This window comes from Hippocampus zosterae, chromosome 10 (genome assembly GCF_025434085.1).
Source record: "Hippocampus zosterae strain Florida chromosome 10, ASM2543408v3, whole genome shotgun sequence".
NCBI lineage: Eukaryota > Metazoa > Chordata > Actinopteri > Syngnathiformes > Syngnathidae > Hippocampus > Hippocampus zosterae.
In genome coordinates this window covers 16,636,266-16,657,236 of record NC_067460.1, presented here as the reverse complement: position 1 = coordinate 16,657,236, position 20,971 = coordinate 16,636,266, and the positions used below count along the sequence as shown (strand labels likewise).

The following is a 20,971-nucleotide window of genomic DNA, read 5'->3' as shown; positions in this document are numbered from 1 at the left end:
TGACTATGACTCGTTTATGTGCCGGTGTCAGGAGGACCTGAAGATGTGGGTGAGCAGTATTGGCAGCAGCATCGCGGAACACGAGGAGATGGCCAAGTGGGGCCTCCCCCAAGCAACTACCTCATCCACCGATGAGGGCACGCGGCACGACGGCAGCAAGGCTGGCTCGGAGCGCGGCGGCGAGCGATCAGACCGAGCCGAGAAGGCAGAGAAGGTGGAAAAAGAGAAAGAAAAGGACAGGGAACGGGACAAAGACAGGGCAGAGCGCTCAGATCGCGGTAGAAAGATGGAAGCCAAACGCTCAGAGAAGTCCAGTAAGAAAAAATGATGTCTTCTCACCGCCTCCCACGTGGAAGCACTTAGATGCAACGTGACGCAGGAAAGAAGAACTCTTTAAACTGACTTCTTCTCCGACTGTGTCTACGCCGTAACTCGGCCAACTAACTGGCTGTGCAGGGAAGTGAAGCGGGAAGATGATTGCCGCTTGTGAGACAGAATATCAAGTAGCTTGCGCTGTTCCTATTCTGATTGCTTTTATGAACTGTTCGTGCGTGCGTGCGTGCGTGTGCGTGTGTGTGTGTGTGTGTGTGTGTGTGTGTGTGTGTGTGTGTGTGCGTAGAGTTCAGAGTAATAGCAGTGTAATTAAAAAAGGGAGTAAACCTAAAAATTCTGACAATCGCAGTTTTTTATTTTGAGTACCAGCATAAATCATTCGCAACACTTTGAATCCAAATAAACATTAAAGAAAAACATGGATCAAATATGTTACTCCTTGTAACAAATATGAAAAAAAAGAGAGAAACTATCAACTAAAAAATATTTGAAGATTTTAACATTTCCGTGATGCAATACAGATGTGAAGCACACTAGAGTTAGTCCCAAAGGTCCACCATTGAAGATTCTGCAGAACAAAAATGCTTTAATAATTTACGATAAATAATAATCTTCCTTAAAAACTCATAAGTGAGTACAAAATGAGTGGGCTAACATCTGGCACCTGTGAATTGGTATGACACATAAATGTGAGGTACTTTTTTGAACACACTGCTATTTAAACCGAACACAACTGTGTCTTTTAGTGGAGGAAGCCCTCTATCCGAAACTGATCTCATTGATCATACCACGAAAATCATCCAAATTTCTCTCTTTTTTTTTGTTTCCATCAAATGGGAATCGGGTTGATGTGTACGTCTGTCCATTGCTCTCAGGTTTCTAACGTGTTGTAAGCGTGTGCTTGGTGTGTTCAAATGTCTTCCAGATGTGTGGTTCCAAACCAACAGAAATGTCATCGGATTGGAAGCAAGGAATGTTGGATGAATGACTGTATGGATGGATAAATGAATGAATGGATGGCAGACCGGAAACCGCTTCAGCTGTCACACCTTTTGACTTTGCATGTCTGATTTGACGTGAAATCACATGTAGGAAAAAATTAAAAGCAAAAACACTCATTTGTTTCACGCCTCTTGACTTAGACTCAAAAGACTGGCTGCTCATTTTTTAATTATGTCCTACTCGTTGCCTACTTGAGTACAATTGGACCCCTGTTTTCATGGCGAATCCATGACATTTTTTCTGGGACTATTTTGGCAAAATTTTGTAAAGGTTCGTCAGAGCCCTGGAATTTGCCTCAAATGGCTGCTTCAAGCCAAAATGTCCAATGTCTTGTTGTATTTCAGTCTTGGGTCCTTGAGACTTTTTAACAGAGTTGGGCAACATAATAATACACTAATATACAATATACTTTTATATTATTTTATTGATAGAATAACAACATTTTAAAAAATGCATTTGAACTATCCAATTTTAGGCGTAAATCGCTAAATTAATGCAAATAACTTAAAGGACTCTCGATCTAGTACAATGCAAATACTTGTGGGCCATATTAGAGAACATACCTAGCCGTATGTGGACTGTGGGCCATAGTTTGCACATTCCCCGTTTTAGTGCCTGCTAAACACCTGCTAAAAATATATATAATAATTTAACTTTATATGTAATTCATTTGGAACAGTCGTGAACTAGTTAATGCATCACAGCAATGGGCGAAAAGGAGACGAAGAAGAAAAAGAAACCGGAAGCGGAAATCAAACGAGGAAGTTTTTTCGCGACGGACAGTCCTCCATAATCAATCGTCTGGTATCATGAGTCGTAATTGATCACAGCAAGGTCCTATTCTTGATTTTAGTGTTTTTAAATCGTTTCGGTATAGAGTTTTCACAAACATGGAGGCGAGGTTCGACGGCAAGGTGGCGTCGATCGTCGAGCTCGCCTTCCAAGCCACCGTGTCGGTCTTCAGGGGGGTGTGGGAGGAACAAGCGCCAAACTCGGCGTGGGAAGAGGCAACGATCGGCCTCGTTGGCGGTCTACGGGAGATCGAGCGCGGTCTGCTGGCTCAGCTTCAGCGGGTGTTCGCCGAGTTGTGCGACGAGAACGAGGAGCTGAAGATCAAAGTGGATCAGTTGGAGGACGTGATGCAGAGGAAGGCCGGGCAACTGGAACAGGAGCTGCACGTCCGGGTAGGACGGCTAGGACGGGATATGGAGAGGCTGGAGAAGGAGCTAAAGAGCATCAGCGATGGAGGAACTGCGGCAGGAGGCAAGCATGACACTAAAATGCCTATTACAGACTAGGGTAGAATGATTTTGAAAAAAAAATCCACTTGAAATATGCTAGTCGTAACCATATGGAATGTTTAAAACAGTATTACTAACCATCCAAAATTTGATTATCATCATACACTCATGTATAGGAATGAACTGCAAACGAGAAAAGTTATCCAGTCATTAATTTACCATAATGTCATTAATTCCCTCTCTGATTGAATGCAGAAGTCTCACTGTTGTCAGTCTCCGCCGACCAGACTGCTGCCGACACAGAATCCAGTCTGAGTGTCTCGGAAGTGGGACATGACGAGGCAGTCCCGAGTCCCAAAACGGATCCCCAGGCCGCTGTCGCCCCGGTGGTGATTGTCAGCGGGCTCGGCGGCCCACCCGCCATGCTCATTGTGGAAGAGGGAGAGTCTCCCACTCAGGAGATAACCGAGGGATCGTTTGTGACGCAACTTGTCCTTCAACCTGCGGTCTCGCCTGAAGATGCTCCAAGTCCCGAACAAGCTGAGAAACAGGTTTGGTGTCTCAGACATTATCTTTTCACCCCATGGCGCATATTAATCAGCAACAAAATATTTGATATTCACCACGTAGCTTTGGTCATGTCAACATTTAAAAAAAGCTAGGTTAAATGTCAACTCACAGCAATGCCAAATAAGTCAAAAACACACACATTCAAATTTTCTGCCGTTTTTCACCCAATCTCCGTATTTGGTGGACATGCCGAGGATACACTGCTTCCCCGGTTGATTTCTTTTGTGGTGATTTACTTTCACCTCAAGAATCAAGAAAGTTCACTAGTAAACAAATCAAAGATTAAATTGCAACAAGGCACACAGAGTTGGATGCCAAATTATAGGTCTTGATAAGAGGTTTCTAGTTTACTAGTTAGTTTGTTCATCTGTGTTTGTATGGCAACATAATGAGAAAAAAGCTTTTAATATTTGGTTTGTGTGACAGGGCTCGGTGGAAGAATCTTCATCAGGAAGACCGAGAAGAACACGGAAGCCAAGCTTCAAAGTGGAAATGGGTAACTAGGATTTGATGGCAGGTTATGTAACAAGTGAACCTATTGAAGTTGCATCAGGTTTGATGGGAAATGGCTCTTTAAGTCGCTCTGTAGTAAAACTACTATGAAATATTGCCTTAGATTAAAAAAAAACGTATTAGGAAAGTAGACAATGTGCACATTATTTCTATACAAATGTGATGATGTTTTTGATCATTAAAAATATTAGAAATATAATTCTCCCCCACCACAAATATGACAAACATTAGCAAACAAAAAATATTAAAATAGGAGATATTTACCGGTACACAAGTGTTAGAAAAAATCTAATGTCCAATATAAATATTTAACATGTTTAAGAAAAATATGAGCAATGTCAGTTGTACACACAGTAACTCATCAAAATTAAGGTACTGGTACACATCCTTTTATTATGTTTGTGTTTTAACATTAACTGTGGTTCACTTCTTTTCACACTTGTGTGACAGTTGGAGGCTGTGGCCCATTATTTCTAATGAGAACGCTTCCTCTAAATCCAAACAGACAAACAAAATATATTGGATTTGTGAGATTTTGCTGCATTTGAATAGGAAACAGGTTTCATTTAAGTGAAGATCTTGTTGGCTGTCATCCCTGTCAAGCTCTGTCAGCGTCCGCCGACATAAGCAACGACGAGATGGACTCCGGCGAAGAGGATGAAAGCCCAAGAAAGAAGGCACGGCGGAACGTGAAGCGCTTCTCCTGCGATGAATGCGACGCGGCCTTCTATTGGAAGGCCGATCTGAAAAAGCATGCGGCGCTCCACACGCGCCCTTTCCCGCGGCAGCAGTGCGACAGGAGATTCCCGGAGAAGTCTTCTCTGGAGGACCAGGTGGCGTCCAAGGCGCCACTGCCCTTCCCGTGCCCGCATTGCAAGCGCTCATACCGCAAAGAGGAGTCTCTACAGAACCACCTGAAGCGGCACCAACCTCCGGCGCAGCCTAAGCCTTTCGCCTGTGAGCAGTGCGGGAAGACCTTTCGTGTGGAGCGCTCTCTGGAGAACCACCTGTTGCGCCACCAGGTGAAGACATCATCTCCCTCACAGCAACGGCAACATTTTATTCCATATCCTTTTGCTATTTTTTGCATTTAGAAAATCCTCCCGACTCCGCTGCTCTGCAAGTGGCATTAAGTGTCGAAAGATCAGAAAAACCTCGACAGAGTTCAGTTTGTCTAACAAAGGTTTTGAAGCTTCTCTGTTGGTCCAAAATATTCTGTGAAACACTCTAATTGGTCTTTCAAGTGTCAAGACACCCTTGGGGGTCAAAACTATCGGAATAATTTTCACTTCACAACATCTCTAAAGACTCTTCAGATTATAGAACAAGTTTTACAGAGTCTTCCGTTTGTCTATCATGATTTTGTTATTTGGTCCAAAAAGTATCCAAATAATCTGCGGTGGCTCCAAAAAAAAGTCTCTTCAATAGGGTAAAAAATATCCAAACGATCTTGAATATGTCCAAACGCCTCTCAAGACTCTTCAGCTATTCTAAAAAGGTTCAAGAGAGTTAGTCTATCCCTCGTGTTATCGGTAAACGTTTTTAGGTGTGACAGATATTATTAGACACAACTTAACTTTATTTGGAAAAGGAAAAACTGATTTTGGTCCACAAATTAGTATACAGTTTTGTATTTTGTGGCTCCAATGTCCTAATTTGTTGCCACAGAATACCATAGTCTGACCACAACAACGCGCACAGTAAATGCAACAAAATATTAAATTGTTGGCAATAATTTGTGGCCACAGAATACTAAATTGTGAGCACAACATCCTTGTTAGTGTGCACGCATTTTGAGCCACATGCGTCCCCAAAAAAATATTGATTGTATTTTGCTTTCTCTTCAACCGTATTCTATTCAGAAGTGGAAGGAGTCGCTGCAGTGCCCGCTGTGCAACAAGACCTGCAAGACGCCGGTGCAGCTGCGCGGCCACATGGTGGTGCACTCGGACGAGCGGCCCTTCAGCTGCGCCACCTGCGGCAAGGAGTTCAAGAGCAAAGACACGCTCCGCTTCCACCAAATGGTTCACACCAACGCCAAGAAGTACAAGTGCAACGTGTGCGACGAGACCTTCAAGTATGCCCATTCGCTGACCGTGCACAAGCGCAAGCACACCGGGATCACGCCGTTCGTGTGCGGAGTGTGTGGACGCTCATACCGCACCGGTACGGCGCTCAAACGGCACAGCGTGGTGCACACGGGTGAGAAACCGTTCACCTGCCACGTGTGCGGCGCACGCTTCAGCCTCAACAACAATTTGAAGCGACACCTGCGCATCCACACTGGCGAGAAGCCTTTCACCTGCAAGGATTGCGGAAAGAGCTTCTCGGATAACAACAAGCTCAAGTCGCACATGCTGGTGCACGGAGCCCGAAAGCCATTTATGTGCGACCTGTGCGGGAAGACTTTCCTCTTCAATTGCCGCCTTCAGATCCACCAAAAATATGTGCATGCCAAGGAGGATGACAAGCCCAAGGTGTTCCCTCAGAGGCAGAGGAACAAGCTTCTGGTCAAGCCGTACAGCTGCAAAATCTGCCTGGCCAGCTTCAGTGCGGCCTGCTCGCTCAAGCTCCACGAGAAGGGCCACAGTGAGCACAAGGAGTTCTCCTGCGCTTTGTGCGGCAAGGCCTTCCACAATAAGTACTCGTTCCGCTCGCACCAGCGCTCGCACTCGGGCGAGAAGCCCTTCGTGTGCGAGGTGTGCGGCAAGGGCTTTATCCACGCCGGCAGCCTCAAGCAGCACGAGCGCATCCACACGGGCGAGAAGCCGTACAAATGCGAGCAGTGTGGCAAGGCCTTTCGCACCGACGGAAACTTCTACCGTCACCTCCGCATCCACACGGGAGAGAAGCCCTTTGAGTGCGCTTACTGCCACCGCAAGTTCCACCAGTCCAACCAGCTCAAGTCGCACTTGCAGGTGCACACGGGCCAGAAGCTCTATTCGTGCCAGACCTGCGGACGAGGATTCTCTGACTCCAGGCAGCTCAAGAAGCACAGTTGCGATGGAACAGTTGTCCCAGTATTGTTGACATGAACGCGTTTTTTACGAACTGGAAATATTGAAAAAGAATGTGCCGAGCACTGTGCACAGCGCCTGGTGCTTTTTTTCCTGGGAAAACAATTCTACAGAAGCCCACACCCCACATACTGTCTATTTTTTTTCAATAATAATAACATAACTGCAAATAGGAGAGAATATCTTCAACACGGCTAGCCTCAAATCCGTCACCGATGTCATTACTGCACAACGAGTGTATTTATACAATCATTTTTTTCTCTGAGGGCAGCACACTGAAAAATTGAAAAATGCAAGTGCCACTTCGGCATTCTGTGCCTTTAACTGAACATGTGAAAACCAATAGATCAAGTAATGAATGATACAACCAATGATAATCATATTTCAGACATCCCCTGTAGCGGGTGGGAAAAAAAATGGATAATGGCTAGCCGGCCACAAATGACCTCCTTCCATTGTTTGGACACTACTGACGTGCACCTGTAGTATTATTGTCTGAACGCGAATGCTACTCAGAATTATTAATAAAATCTCAATAGTAATTTATACCTTTTTCTGTGAAGGAAAAAAAAGCTGGAGAAGCTTTCTCATCCCCTCTGCAAATCCAAGACGTGCATCCTGTTGCCTTAATATGTATGGAGTGTGCACCAAATAGTATTTGGTGGCCACGGTAAAAATATGTGACAAGATGAACTGTTTGCTCTTGCCAGTCAATCGCAAGGTGTGTTTGTGTGTAGAGAGAGAGAGAGAAAAAAAACACAACACAACCATCCATCCATTCATGTTGTACACTTCCACATATTGGAGAGCTGATCCCTACTCCAGCTCACTTTGTGCGAAAGACCAGGTACTCTTCCAGATCTGGTCCAGGTATGTGTAGACAAAAAAGCATTTACATTCACAGTTATGTACAGTTTTAATGTCTTGATTTAACGGAACATGTTCTTGGATTGTGGGAGGAAGTTAGAGTATCTGGATAAAACCCACAAAAGCATGGGGTGAACATGCAATCTGCAAAAACAGATTAGCATTATGAATCCCCCAAAATGACAAATTTTTGTTAAGATATTTTCATAAATAACAACTGTTTGAAATATTTTAGTACAATACAAGAGTATGATTTACTCTGCATTATAACTGCATCAGTTGAGTGTTTTGGAGAATGTGCAAAATGAGATGTTATTTTGAAATTTATGACGTTTTATTTTGAAGTCCCGTGGACGAGCGGCTTACCTTGTGGAGTGTGTTTGTAAAAAGGGCTGAGAACTAGCGGAAGCTGCTGTTAGTGAGAGTCTGCAATAAATCGCGTCCCAAAAATGCCTGAAAGTTTGGTGTTTTATTCCCAAACTAATGCCATTTTGGAGACTCTTATTAGGTGTGCGCTGGATTTAACTTCTGGACAGGCCCAAATGGACCATTCTCTGAAGGTAAATATTTAAAGTTGTGTTTATATGAATTTTTCTGCCAATAAAAGTTTGACGATTGGGATCGATCAGTTTTTACAGAGATGTTACATTGGATTACAAGAAACTGAACTAAGATGGCGCCTTGTCGCGTATCTTCGGCAAGTTTAAAGTTTCCACAGAGACTTTGGCTCTCTTTAATCATGGCTCGTTATTTTCTTGTTTAGTGATGGTGGTGTTAATACTTTAAGTGGTTGAACTTGTGTCTATGGAATCTGACTGTACGAATTATTATATCGCCATTGAATTTAGGCTAAGTGTTAGCTTTTTGTGTCACTTGACGCTAGTGGGAGCGCCAACTAGAGGCCTGGCTGGCCACATTTATCAGTGCAGTAGCGCCATCTAGAGACCCGGAGGACGACACGCGAGTACAGAAGCGTCTCCAAAACAAATGACAACACCGTGGGAGTTCTGCGTAAATTTATCACAAAATGTGATCTGACAGTCAGCTAAGCTACAACAATAGACAAACTGTCTTCCTAAATGGATACCAAACATAAAATTATGTTTTCCATGCTGATATTTAACATTAATTCACAGTATGTAATCATTGACAGTGTTGGATGAAAAAAGAATGACCCTCCAACATCGGACTCAGCCCACTCAGAGTGCACTCACTATTGAGGTTGGAGGAGTTGGTTAAATTCTGATGTGAACAAAAAAAATGTAATCACTTAAAATTAATTAATTACAGGTAACAAAAGACGCTCAACCAGTGCAACACTGGTCAGATAACAGTTTTGATGTTGTCAGGGACTAAAGTGGCCTGAAATTAGGTAATGGTACCTTCCTCAAAGTTTTATGTGCAGAGAACGTATTCATCTTCATATGTTTGTATCTGCTCCGAACAGGTAGGATTTGACAAAATGGTGGAGCTGCTGGCTCAAGAGGCAAGCAGAAAGATCAACTGTGTTTTCCTCCAGCTGTTAGACACCACCACTAAGGAAAAGCTGATGCTTCAGGACAAAGTAAGTGATCTGGAGCGCCAGTTGAAAGCTGTCACTGAAGACTTTGATGTCATCCGAATATGGAGGGAGAACGTGTTGACTGGATGCCCTGTGCTCAATGAGCAGACGGGATGGGTCTTCACCCTGAAGCCTTTTGGTGTATTGGTGAACTCAGATGAGTTAGCAAAGGAAGATACTGAGTCCACAACGTCAGCCATCGTCAAACGCATCAAAGGTGCATTTATAATTATATTGGGATGTTCATGTCTGAATATTAACTAAAATATTCCCTTTAGAAGAGTCTGCGTTGGTGGAGGTGAACGAGGGAGCTGAGTCATCATCAGCCTGTAGACAACGTAAGCTCATGCAACTTTTTATGAGTGTGGTGACTCTGCATTTGGGTAAAGAGAGGATAGTCCCCCAGGAAATAACACTCCTCTTTTCTGACAATTGTATACTATAAACCTATCTTCAAATAATGAGTTGCGCCCACTCCCTTGATGCCCCACACCAAATGTACATACAAAAACAACCCTAAACTGGGCTGTCCACGTTTCATAGATCTTTCCTTCTGTAATACTTAGGTTATACTGCATTTGTTGTTCTAATGTTGTCTTAAAGCTTATGAGGTGCTCAAAAAGTTTATATACAGGCCATGGAGGTGAAAACAAATATACTGCAATTTTTGTATCTAGTGTTGTCTTAAAGCTTATGAGGTGCTCAAAAAGTTTATATACAGGCCATGGAGGTGAAAACAAATCAGAAAGATTACTGGCTGAGATAGCCAGTGTGTAAGAAACTGATTTGTCCAACTGTATTCTGCAGACATTGCCGAGGAAGACAACACAGCTGCATCCTCCGACTCCCAGAATCGTTTGCAAACTGAAGTCACTAAGAAGGTGTTTGAATGTGACATGTGCAGTAAGAGCTTCAGTCGTCAGCTCCACCTCAAGAAACACTTGGACACCCACAAAGAGTCTCTGAGTTGCCACGAGTGTCCCAGGATCTTCCGCCGCAGGGCGGCGCTGGAGCGCCACCTCCTGCGTCACAAGGACAAGACGCTTCACTCCTTCATGTGTCCCATCTGTGACAAGACCTTCAAGAACAAGAAACTGCTCAAGTCACACGAATCGGTTCACGGTGACGACGCACGGCCCTTTGCCTCCGGTAAACTGCAAAAACTAAAATCGAAACAAGATAAAATGCACTTCTCACAACAAGGTCGGGATATTTGGCTTTTTGGATGGATTTTTCTGGATGAACCTCAAAATCACTATGTTTCAGACCCACCCACAATCTGATCTGTAAAAATCTATGATATTGGAGATAAGACTCTAAGAAATGCAGTTCAATTTTGCTATTCTATTGGGAGATAAATGAGCTCTCCTTTGAATGACTTTTTGTTTGTTTGTGTTTTTTTTTTTTAAGACCAAGTTTCTCAGGGTAAGGCGTTCACCTGCGAAACATGCGGTGCCGGCTTCACGCTGCAGCAGAACCTCAAGCGGCATGCCCGAATCCATACGGGCGAGCGACCCTTCAAGTGCCACGTCTGCGGCGCCAGTTTCGTCCAGGACAAGCTGAAGGCTCACATGCTGCTCCACGGCGCCACCAAGTCTTTCATGTGTGACTTGTGCGGCAAGACATTCCTGTACAATTGGCAGCTGAAGAAGCACCAGAAAGTGGCGCACCAGGAGGGCACTGAGGCAGGCATGCAGGCAGGACAGCGAAAGGTCCGAGCACGGGAAAACCGCACTGTCATCTTCAAACGCGACAGGTAATGGAAAATTCATCCAATCGTATCTTGATTTCTATAGATTTGCCTCAGGCTTGCATCGAGTGCGTGAAATACTCGATAATACTCACTGCTCCGCTGTGCATTTTTTGGCAGCCCACAGCATATGCTAAAAAGGTATACTGTATAGTATTTCGTGCTACTCAGGAGCCACAAAGGAACTCGCACTTCCTAACTCGATCAATGACAAATATGCTTTATTTACAGTAGATATGAACTAAATGAGTGCATGTATCCAAAATACATGCTCTTAATATATTTCCTTTTTTACAATACATTTTCAACGCATGTATCAACGATCCACTATCCTAAGCCAACAACAAAGGGTTTGAAGCAAACAACAAAATAAGCACAAACTGCAAACAAGAAAATAAATATATAAAGTGCAAGAACAATTTTTGCAAGATGACATCCATTCTAGAGGCCCACAATGAGAGAGCCAGATTAATTTAGCAGATTTGTGATTCTGTTTACGCATTCGCAAATTGATTTCACACCTTTGCAGTGGTGTGCAAAGGTGTGTTTATACCCAGGGTTAGGATGATGCCTGATGGCTGCTACAGAGAATTATTGCTCGTCTGGACCTTGAGTTGGGTGCCTGCAGCCTCCACCCCCTCGGCCCACCCACTGCACATCCATGTATCTGGTTACAGATTTTTTTTCTACACACGTACACATTTTTAAATAGTTCTGCTCAAATAATGGCCCCGAAGGATCCTTCTATTAATCTATTTCGTCTTCTAATTCTATTCTATTAATTTTAAATTTAACTTTAACAACAGGACCACCGTGGAGTTGGCAGCTTTTGCCTGCAAGACGTGCCAACGCGGGTTTGACTCAGAGGTGGCGCTTGCGAAACACGAGCTGCTCCACACGGGCAGCACCCCGTATGCTTGCGACGTATGCGGCAAAGCCTTCCTCTACAAGACCACCTTCGACTACCATCTTCGCACGCACTCGGGCGAGCGGCCCTATGCCTGCGACGTGTGCGGAAAGACCTTCATTATCCACCACGCGCTGAAATCGCACCGGCTGCGACACACCGGTGAGAAGCCACACGCCTGCGAGCAGTGCGGCAAAGCCTTCCGGGTGTACACCAACTACCGGAGACACCTCAGGATCCACACGGGCGAGAAGCCGTACGAGTGTGAGGTGTGCGGGGTCAGATTCCGCCAGCTTGGGCACGTCAAGTTCCACATGCAGGTGCACACGGGCGAGCGGCCCTACGCCTGTTCCGCCTGTGGAATTGGCTTTTCCGACTCTAGGCAACTAAAGAAGCACACGTGCGCTGGGAAAGAGCTCGGGAAGACTTTGCTGACATCTTGACTCCCAAGAATTGTTTGACACAATAAAATAAACATTCTTCACTTTAGTAATTCAGAGCCCTTTTATTTTGAAATGGAACAGCCGATTTGAATGCCAATACTGTGGTTGGATACCTGGGGTGCCGGAGTGTGTTGGAAACTGATGTGGTTGCGGGATAACTACGATTCATTTTTTCATGCTTTTTTTTTTAATACAGTATCAGCGTAAATTTTAGTCAATGATTAAGAGTTACCATTGACCTTATATCTACTTCAGAACGATTCTTGTCACTATTCTGTGAGAGTTTTCATTATCTCTGGGTGAACTTATCGTTGCTCGACACCCACAATAAATTATGGAATAACATTTTTCAAAATCCAAACCACTGACGTGCATGCATGACTGTGTAGTCCCTGCGCTTTTATTTTGAAGGTGGCCAACGCCGCTCGCTGGCGGCTGATTACCGTAATGCACAGTATTCACTATCGCTGTGGCGGCTGTCTTGTCTTCAATTTTTCCGAGTAGAAGCTAGCCTGACCGCACTCCGCAGTAGTCGTATGCCGAAGTAGTCTTTGCTCCATGTGGATTCGGGTCCGCTTCAAGACAGTGTCAAATGGGGGACTTTGAGGCGCGAGCCACATCCATTTTGGAGGACATGGCGAACAAAGCTGTGATGGAAATGTGCAAAGTTGTATTTTCCTTCGACATGACTCAAGAAGTATTTTGGAGCGAGGAAGACCACGCTCAAGTTTCAACTCAGGACAAGGTACATTTGATGACTTCTTCCTTATTGCGCCGTTCCGCCTGTTCATAGTAATAGAAGCGCAAGCTCGCTAGCCACTTCAGCATCCGAATATTTGCAAAAAAATGAACGGTCTCGAAAGTATTTTGCGGCTAAAATCAACACCAGTGCGTAATTTGTATCAAAAAGCCACGTTTTGCTAGCTTGTGTTTCGATTAACACCGGACAATCTCGTGGTTGTGTGTCTATCTACAGTGACGTGATCGACCAATCGAAGAAAAGTCATAACACAGTCTTAAAATTGTCAACAATGTAATCAAACATATTAGTTTGCACGACAACATACGTAATTATCATGAGTGTGACCCTCGTCAACCGCTTGCAGGCCTGGCTAAAGAGCTGCTTCTACAACCTTCTGATTCTGATTCTTATTTTTAAATGGGTTAGTTACCGAATTTTATTTGAAAAAAAAAAATAAGAGCACAAATGGACAATATAGTCATTACAACTTCGCCATGGCAGCACCCGTACATCCGAGTGTCGAAAACTCCGCTCGCACCATTACTACGTAAACAAACGGTACAAACCCATGTCATTTGACCAAAGCCAGACGACAGAGAGAACATAAATGGCTTTAATGATGTATTCGCCTTCTTCTATTCAACTGTAGCTTAAATGTATGACACGTAAAGCCGAAATAAAATGTGTTACGTGTGGTAAATTGCTTGTAAGGAAGGCGGAACACCACCCATACTTTATCATTAAATTAGGAAAGTAGATTCAAAATTCGAAGTGGTGGAAATTGAGACAGGCATGTCAGTCTCACAGTTCTGAGGTTGAGGTTACTTATTGCCCCAAGTCAGATGGAATAGGCACCAGCACACCTGCGACCCTATTGAGGGTTAGGTTTATAGAAAATTGATGGAAGTTGTTAAAATTCATACTTGGTTAACATGATCATTGAGGGACTAGCTAATTTACTTTTTTGTTACTCAGGATAAGAGCACAGGTATGCACTTTAAAAAATGGTAATTTGAGCTGTAGAGCTGACGTGGCATCGTAGGTTGAACATGTATATTTCTATCTATTGTTTCCATCAGGTGATCCATCTCGCCAACACCTTCATGACATTGCTGGCTCAAGAAGCGGTCAACAGCATCTGCCAACTTTTCCATGAATGTTCTGCACTGCTGCGGGTGCAAGTATGTCCCTTTAGTAATTCAAACTCACACAATTTATGCAGAGATTCACATACAGTGGTGAATATGATTAAAGGCCTAATGTTGATTGAGTATGTACAGTTTTTGGGTGCAAAAAAAAAGTCTGAATATTTGCTTTTTTAAAATGAAGTGTCCTCCCTCCCCTCTGTGGGTTGTTGTGTGCTGTGCAACATTCAAGGTGTAATGCCGGTCTGGTCAGATGCTAACATTTCAAATTTAACCAAGTCTGATTTTGTTTTTCATGGTAATTATTTTGCATTATGGGACAGTTTGCGCACATTCTCTTGAAGTGGTCAAGGAGTTATGCAACTTCAAAGTATGAGGAAAGATTGTATTTACCGGTACATTTGACAGCATTATTTTCTTTCAGTCCTTCATTAAGTCAAACGTTCTCATTCTTTCCCAGAAGCCATTTTGTGCAAGACTGATCTGGAATATGAATAATTTGAATAAATATGAATAAGGCTCCTGTTCTGTGCCCAGGTGACGCAGGGGGAGGCGCAGCTGGAGGACCTGAGAACGAGGCTGGAAGTGGCGCAAACATCCCTGAGTATGGTGTTGCAAAGCGCTTATGCCGTGGTAGTGGAACAGCAGGTGCAAGAGCACGTTGGAGGAGTGGCCGCATTGGAAGTGGAACCGCAGAACTCAGGTGTCCGGCAGTTCGTCATCAACATCAAGATCATTTATAATATTGTACAGTGATCCTCTATTTTATCATTGTTCGGTGTTTCAAACCTTGAAATCACATCTGAAATGGATTGGAAGCCAATGCAAGTTGGCCCAGTATCGGGGTCATGTGATCGAACGTCCTCGTCAGGACTCTCGCTGCAGCATTTTGTACTAAAAGCAAGCTTTTAACACTGGACATGGGAAAACCAGAGAGCAATACGTTTCAATAATCAAGATGAGGCATAACAAACGTGTGAATTATGATTTCTGCATCACCAGGAGATAAAATGGGATGTATCTTAGTGGTATTGCGAAGGTGAATGAAAAAAAAACGCAGTTCTATACTCTGAATGTTTTTGAACATTTGAAAAGATAGCGTTGACTCAAATATAACACTGAGATATTTTGCTGAATCACTTTGGGTATAAGTACATTTATTGGGGCTAAGAGTAGTGTTCTGAATAGGGGCCAATGCTGAGCAGGGCCAATAATCATCATCTCGGTTTTATCGGGGTTAAGGATCAAAAAATTAAAAGTCATCCATTGTTTAATCTCAGCATGGCACGCCTCGAGATTACAGCAACTGCGCGGCATAGTTATTTCTCATGGGATATATAGTTGGGTGTCTTCAGCATAACAGTGAAAACTATGAAAACTAGTGTTCTATGTATGTATGATGTCACCGAGCGGAAGCATGTAAATGCTGAACAAGGGAGGGCCAAGTGCCGATCCCTGTGGTACTCCACATGTAACATTACAATACTCAGAAGTCATATTACCATAAATACACGGTGCGTCCTTTCTGAGAGGTAAGAACTAAACCAGGAAAGAGCTCAGCCTGAAGTACCAACACACGTTCTGAGGCATTCTTACGGTATGTGTCAAAGGCAGTGCTAAGATCGAGTAATAATAATTTTAATGAGGTGTCGGAGTCCATAGCAAGGGGAAAATCATTGGTTACTTCAGCAACGGCCGTTTCAGTTTCAGCACGCGCGCACACACAAATGAAGGTTCGCTGTGTATGATTGTCTCCCAGTATTAATACAGTGTAGAAGGTGCAGTACAAAATGTCTTCCAAAGCACTGATCAGCTTGTTACTGACTTCTTGGCATGATTTGCGTTTGCAGCTATGTCTGGTGAGGTTGAAAAGACGCCCATCATTGACCGAACTTCCAAGGTACTCCAGATTCCCTGACACCTCTGGCATATTTTCGGTGCTGGATTACTGCCCAAACATCACAGAGCAGTTTGATCTTAACATCCACCACTCATCTTAATAATTGCGCCTTTATAAATATAATAATTGGGATGTCACTCAGGGCATTGCTATGCATACCTATAATTTGGAGCTCATTATTTTGTATGTTTGTCTGTCAGGACAACATGCTTGCAGCACCGACACAGGACAGCATTGTTAACGAGACGTTGTGTAATTCCAGCCAGCAGGAAAATAACACGGACCCCGATGACCACAATGACCAGGTTTGGACTCATATCAGACGAACCATTTCATTTATTTTTCTCTCATTTATCATTTACATAGAAGGCTCGAAAATAACTTCTTTTCCTTGCGGGGAAGTTTTGCTAATGAGTGACTCCATTTGAGGAGCAACTGTCTTATTGTGGAGCTTTTTTTTTTTTTTTTTTTTGCAGATTAATCCCAGGAACCTGAAGCAATTGTTGTATTAAACAACAAAAATAAGATATAATGAATGATTTTTTTTTCATACAATCAGCATTTTTCCTTCCCAATTTCACATTGCACATTAGGGTTAGGTCATGTTATGGTTCTATATAAAATTAGTGACGGTATGACCTTTCACTCCGGTGTAAGAGGAGACTGTAAAACGGTGTCAAAATTGGAATTTTCTTTTGCTCTAAAGTGTATTACAAAAGCATTTTCATCCTGACGACTGACCACTCTTTCTTTGAGCTGAAGCCAGAAGATGATGACAGCGATGCCAGCCACTTGGACCAAGCTGAAAGCAGAGTCCCAGCTGACAAGCAGCTCAGAGTGCACCAGGCAGCGCACAACCCGCACAAGAACTTTGTGTGCTCACTGTGCGGAAGCAGCTTCCCCCTCAAACGCAGCCTCAACACACACATGCGGAAGCACACGGGTCAACTCACGGGTCAGTATTATGTTGTAGATGTGTTTTCATGAAGTCTTCCATTTTATCCAGCTGATTTGAAAGAAAATCCCAGTAAATCTTCGATCCAAGTAGTCATTAACAAGTTCTTAAAAGTCTTCATCAAAATGGCCCCGAATGGTCCTATTAAGTCATAAATGTGATTAAAGTTGCATGTTAACTGTTCCAAAAAAAAGCTTTAACTCATTCAGTACCAGCCAATTCTGGACCAAGTCTGAAAAGACGTTTAAATACGTCTTTGGGAGTGAATGAGTTAATTTCAAAATAGTGCTCACATTAATGTTGTAAAAAGTAAAAAGTTGACACCACCAACCACACTTTAGTGGTTAGTTTAGGAAAATATAAGTCAGCATCTTCCACCCAAAATTCGTTGTGCAATGAACCGGTCCTTGGCGGAACAAGGGAGGGGTACCACGGCCCCAATCAGTATCACTCTTGGGACAACTCACTGTTGTTGTTCTTTCCTTAGGGAAACATGCTCACACGTGCGACAAGTGTGGTAAGGGCTTCACGCTCAAGCAGATCCTGCTGAGCCACCAACGAAGTCACAATGAGGAGCGACCCTTCAAGTGCACGCTGTGCGCCAAGAGCTTCTACCGAGCAAATGGCCTGAAAATGCACAAGCGCTTGCACGTCTCCCGCCGCGTGCGTACAGGCGAGCACCGCTGCCGCATCTGCGACAAGATCTTCAGCCTCCAATGCAACCTGCAGCGCCACCTGCGCATCCACACAGGCGAGAAGCCTTTCTGCTGCGAAATCTGCGGGAAGAGCTTCAACCAGGGCGACTCCCTCAAGATTCACCAGAGGATCCACACGGGGGAGCGGCCATTCAAATGTGACACCTGCGGGAAGACCTTCATCCAGAAGTCGGCCTTAAAGTTGCACACCAACGCCGCCTCCCTGGCGTGCGTGGTGTGCGGCGCGACGGCGGCCTGTGCAGACGGAATGCGCAACCACCTACAAACGCACGCCGACGCCATGCCGTGCATCTGCATCCTGTGCGGTGACCCGCTGGCCACGGTGCATGTTTTGTGTTCACACCAGCGCCACCACAACACGGCCACCCGTGCGCACGGCTGCCCCTTCTGCAACAAGAGATTCAAGTCAGCCAGCTACCTGAAGATACACATTAAGTTGCACAGCGGAGTCAAGCCCTTCTCTTGTGACATCTGCCACCGTAGCTTTGCCCTGCACTGCAGGCTCAAGTTGCACCAGGTATGTATTATTATTATTTTTTTTTACAATAAGTTAAAAAAAAATTGGGTGCAAATTTTTCTCTCTTTAATCAAAGTGTTTTTCAAATGTCATTAAAAGTCTTCGGCCTGCCACATCTAGCGAAGCAGCCAAAAGGAAAATTACACACCTTGAGAAGGTCCCAAAAAGTCTTCACTGTTATGTAAAGGTCTTGGCAAAAAAAAAAAAGATCAAGCTGGTCGTTCAAAGGTCACAAAAATGAAGTTTGAATCAACACGGGAGATTGGATTCAGAATGAAAGAAAAAATAATAACACCACAAATTTGGAGATATGGTAGAGATATGGTATGGTAGCATGATTATGTCTTAAAAATATGAGAAAAGACGATGTTGCCGGGGATTTCTAAATGTAACTTTTTTTCTGTTTTGGATTTGCCAACTGTTTCTTCTCAGCTTCTTTTATGCAAATGTAAACGGGCGTTAGTGTAAGAATTGTATCTACATTTGGATTTACTTCGAAGTGCTGTTTTCAAAACTTTCAACTAAGATGTAAGTGCAAAAAAAAAAAAAAAAAAAGTATCAAAATTCAAAAATAGGATCAGTGGCTTTAAAATGTCCACCACGATGCACGTCTTGTACATCATACATTATTGTCCTCTTCTCCAGGAAGTGCACGTTGGTGACAAACAGTTCTGCTGCGACATTTGCGGCAAGTTTTTCAGCAACTTGAGCATGCTGACCCGCCACCAGCGCATCCACGCAGTTGAGAAGGTAAATAAATAATGGTGAGAAAGGTCATTAAAATGGTAAAGGTCTCAGACAATTTTTTTTTTTTTTATTTGTAAAGCCCACTGGGAGTTAGAGAGTTTTACTTGTGGAAGGTGGTTTAGTTGTTGTTTCAATTCTCCTACCAATACATTGGGCGAAGGTGCTTCAACTGTGTGTCAGTCTGTCAAATTACATCCAGAGGAGGTGCAATGCACGTCAGATTAAATCCTTCCTTGGCCCAAAAGTCTCATATTCCCTGCTTAATTTAAGCTTTTTTCCCACCTCTTCAGGGAGAATACACGGGTGAAAAGTCATATGCCTGCGACCTGTGTGACAAACGCTTCAATCATGGTCCCAACCTTATTCGGCATCGCCGCATCCACACGGGTGAGAAGCCGTATATCTGTGACGTGTGCGGCCGCCGCTTCAGCCAGAGCAACAGTCTCAAAGCCCACCAGGTGGTCCACACCGGCCAGAAGTTCATGTGTGACCGCTGCGGCAAAACCTACAGCGACAAAAGGAACCTCAAGAACCACAAGTGTTTCTAATGGACTCTACTTGAATAGTCTACCTTTAACTCAATGGGTAAATGGCAGTTTGCACAGGAGGAAGTCCTTGTTTCGTTGAAACACTGCACAAGCTTTGTAATGCCGCCTAGCATGACTGAAGTCCACAGAGTTGAGGCCCAATTCTGATGCTTTATTGAATCAACATGGGTGAAAAATTCTATAATATGTACTCCTTCAATTTTCAATGTTTCACCTCCTGGTCATTTCAAAGACCCCACCTTGAACTATAAATGGCTGTAATGTGCAAAAAAAAATATCAATGCAGTTGTGTTACACTAGTGTTACTCACCCCTTATCGAGCAAATTTTACATACATCGAAAAATCTCATGGCACATCACCAAACCACACACAAAAAAATTACACTGATCTCATAAAGACCATGTCTAAATTTACTCACAAATGTATCAATAGTAGGCACGGTGAGCCACTGGTTAGCACGTCCACCTCACAGTGCAGAAGTCTGGGGTTCGATTCCGGCCCTGGCCTTACTGTGAGGAGTTTGCATGTTCTCCCTGTACCTGTGTGGGTTTTCTACGGGTACTCCCGTTTTTCTTCCACATTCCAAAAGCATGGCTGATAGGGTGATTCAATGCTCTCTTGATTGTTAGCGCAAATGGTGGTTTGACTTTGTGTGCCCTGTGATTGGGTGGCAACCAGTTCAGGGTGTACTGTCTGAAGACACCTGGTACATGCTCCAGGATCATTCTCATGCTTATTCAGAGCTTGCTGATCCTTGGAATCAGGTGTGTTGCAGCAAGGAGCCATGGAAAACAGAAAGGTGGCCCGTTAGTAATTATGACTGAATGTTTATACACCTTTATAAGGTGGGTCTGCTCGGCTAACTGAGGTGACTGAACACAAATATGAGTATAAACTACTGGCCAGCGATTTCTCGGCTCTAGCATTAGCCACTGTGGTCTACTGTGACTGTGTAAGTTGAGGCTACCATCAGGTGTCCTGCGAATGTTTTTTTGATGACTATTTTATTACTCTTTGTTTAATAAAGCAATTTAAAGAGCACTCATTCTATAACGCCTTTTTTGCATTTGTTTTAACTAGTGGTAGGCTATATTCCATTATCTAAAGATGAGTTAAAAAGGCGCAGTTGAGTACTGTGTGATTTTCAAAAATGATCCACTGAACCAGCATTTTGTGACTGAGTACTATGTGAAATCTGGGCCTTTTTAGTTGAGCATGAAGAATAAAGGTAGGTATCTCTCTATAAGAGCTTTTCATAGTTTTGGATGTCACTATATTTTAAACATAATAAACATTGTTTTTAGTAAATAGGGTCAGCAATTCAATGATCGTCTACTGATGGCACAAGGTAACGTGTGTTTCAATCTTTTTCCATTTATACGTCAGAATAACTAATGCCACTCACAAAATAAATATTTTCATTGAAACAAGAGCATCAATATCATCGTGTGAAAGTACTGTGACGTTTTTACTGAGCAGCACGGTGAAAATGGTTG

General features: G+C 43.6%; 3 protein-coding genes across 7 annotated transcripts in view; all 3 read left to right on the top strand.

The window, feature by feature from the left end:
* LOC127608758 (spectrin beta chain, non-erythrocytic 4-like) overlaps window positions 1–1,467 on the top strand; it is a 37,268-nt gene extending 35,801 nt beyond the window's left edge. For 4 of the 5 annotated variants that reach the window (XM_052078088.1, XM_052078087.1, XM_052078089.1 and 1 more), the window contains one exon: window positions 32–1,467. In XM_052078088.1, the coding sequence (XP_051934048.1) occupies window positions 32–328 (297 nt within the window). In that variant the 3' untranslated portion in view covers window positions 329–1,467. The remainder of the gene's footprint in view (window positions 1–31) is intronic. The other variant, XR_007964327.1, reaches the window with a different exon arrangement.
* Window positions 1,468–2,085: 618 nt separating this feature from the next.
* Window positions 2,086–12,252, top strand: LOC127608531 (zinc finger protein 721-like). Its single transcript, XM_052077649.1, has 10 exons — window positions 2,086–2,598; window positions 2,832–3,127; window positions 3,573–3,642; window positions 4,263–4,681; window positions 5,522–6,691; window positions 8,991–9,321; window positions 9,383–9,442; window positions 9,912–10,253; window positions 10,515–10,860; window positions 11,661–12,252. Exons 1-10 carry the CDS (start codon window positions 2,226–2,228, stop codon window positions 12,202–12,204), a joined length of 3,951 nt encoding a protein of 1,316 aa, XP_051933609.1. The 5' UTR covers window positions 2,086–2,225; the 3' UTR covers window positions 12,205–12,252.
* Window positions 12,253–12,410: 158 nt separating this feature from the next.
* Window positions 12,411–20,528, top strand: LOC127608764 (zinc finger protein ZFP2-like). Its single transcript, XM_052078113.1, has 9 exons — window positions 12,411–12,949; window positions 14,026–14,127; window positions 14,629–14,794; window positions 15,942–15,991; window positions 16,192–16,296; window positions 16,754–16,946; window positions 17,434–18,179; window positions 18,825–18,929; window positions 19,217–20,528. The coding sequence occupies exons 1-9, from the start codon at window positions 12,797–12,799 to the stop codon at window positions 19,472–19,474; spliced, it is 1,878 nt and encodes a 625-aa protein (XP_051934073.1). The 5' UTR covers window positions 12,411–12,796; the 3' UTR covers window positions 19,475–20,528.
* Window positions 20,529–20,971: the final 443 nt, after the last annotated feature.

Coding starts and splice junctions, on each gene's coding strand:
- LOC127608764 (XM_052078113.1), top strand. CDS start 12,797: ATGGGGGACTTTGAGGCGCGAGCCACATCCATTTTGGAGGACATGGCG. Junction 14,128..14,628: donor CTGCACTGCTGCGGGTGCAA/GTATGTCCCTTT, acceptor TTCTGTGCCCAG/GTGACGCAGGGGGAGGCGCA. Junction 18,930..19,216: donor GCATCCACGCAGTTGAGAAG/GTAAATAAATAA, acceptor CCACCTCTTCAG/GGAGAATACACGGGTGAAAA.
- LOC127608531 (XM_052077649.1), top strand. CDS start 2,226: ATGGAGGCGAGGTTCGACGGCAAGGTGGCGTCGATCGTCGAGCTCGCC. Junction 10,254..10,514: donor CGCACGGCCCTTTGCCTCCG/GTAAACTGCAAA, acceptor TTTTTTTTTAAG/ACCAAGTTTCTCAGGGTAAG. Junction 10,861..11,660: donor GTCATCTTCAAACGCGACAG/GTAATGGAAAAT, acceptor CTTTAACAACAG/GACCACCGTGGAGTTGGCAG.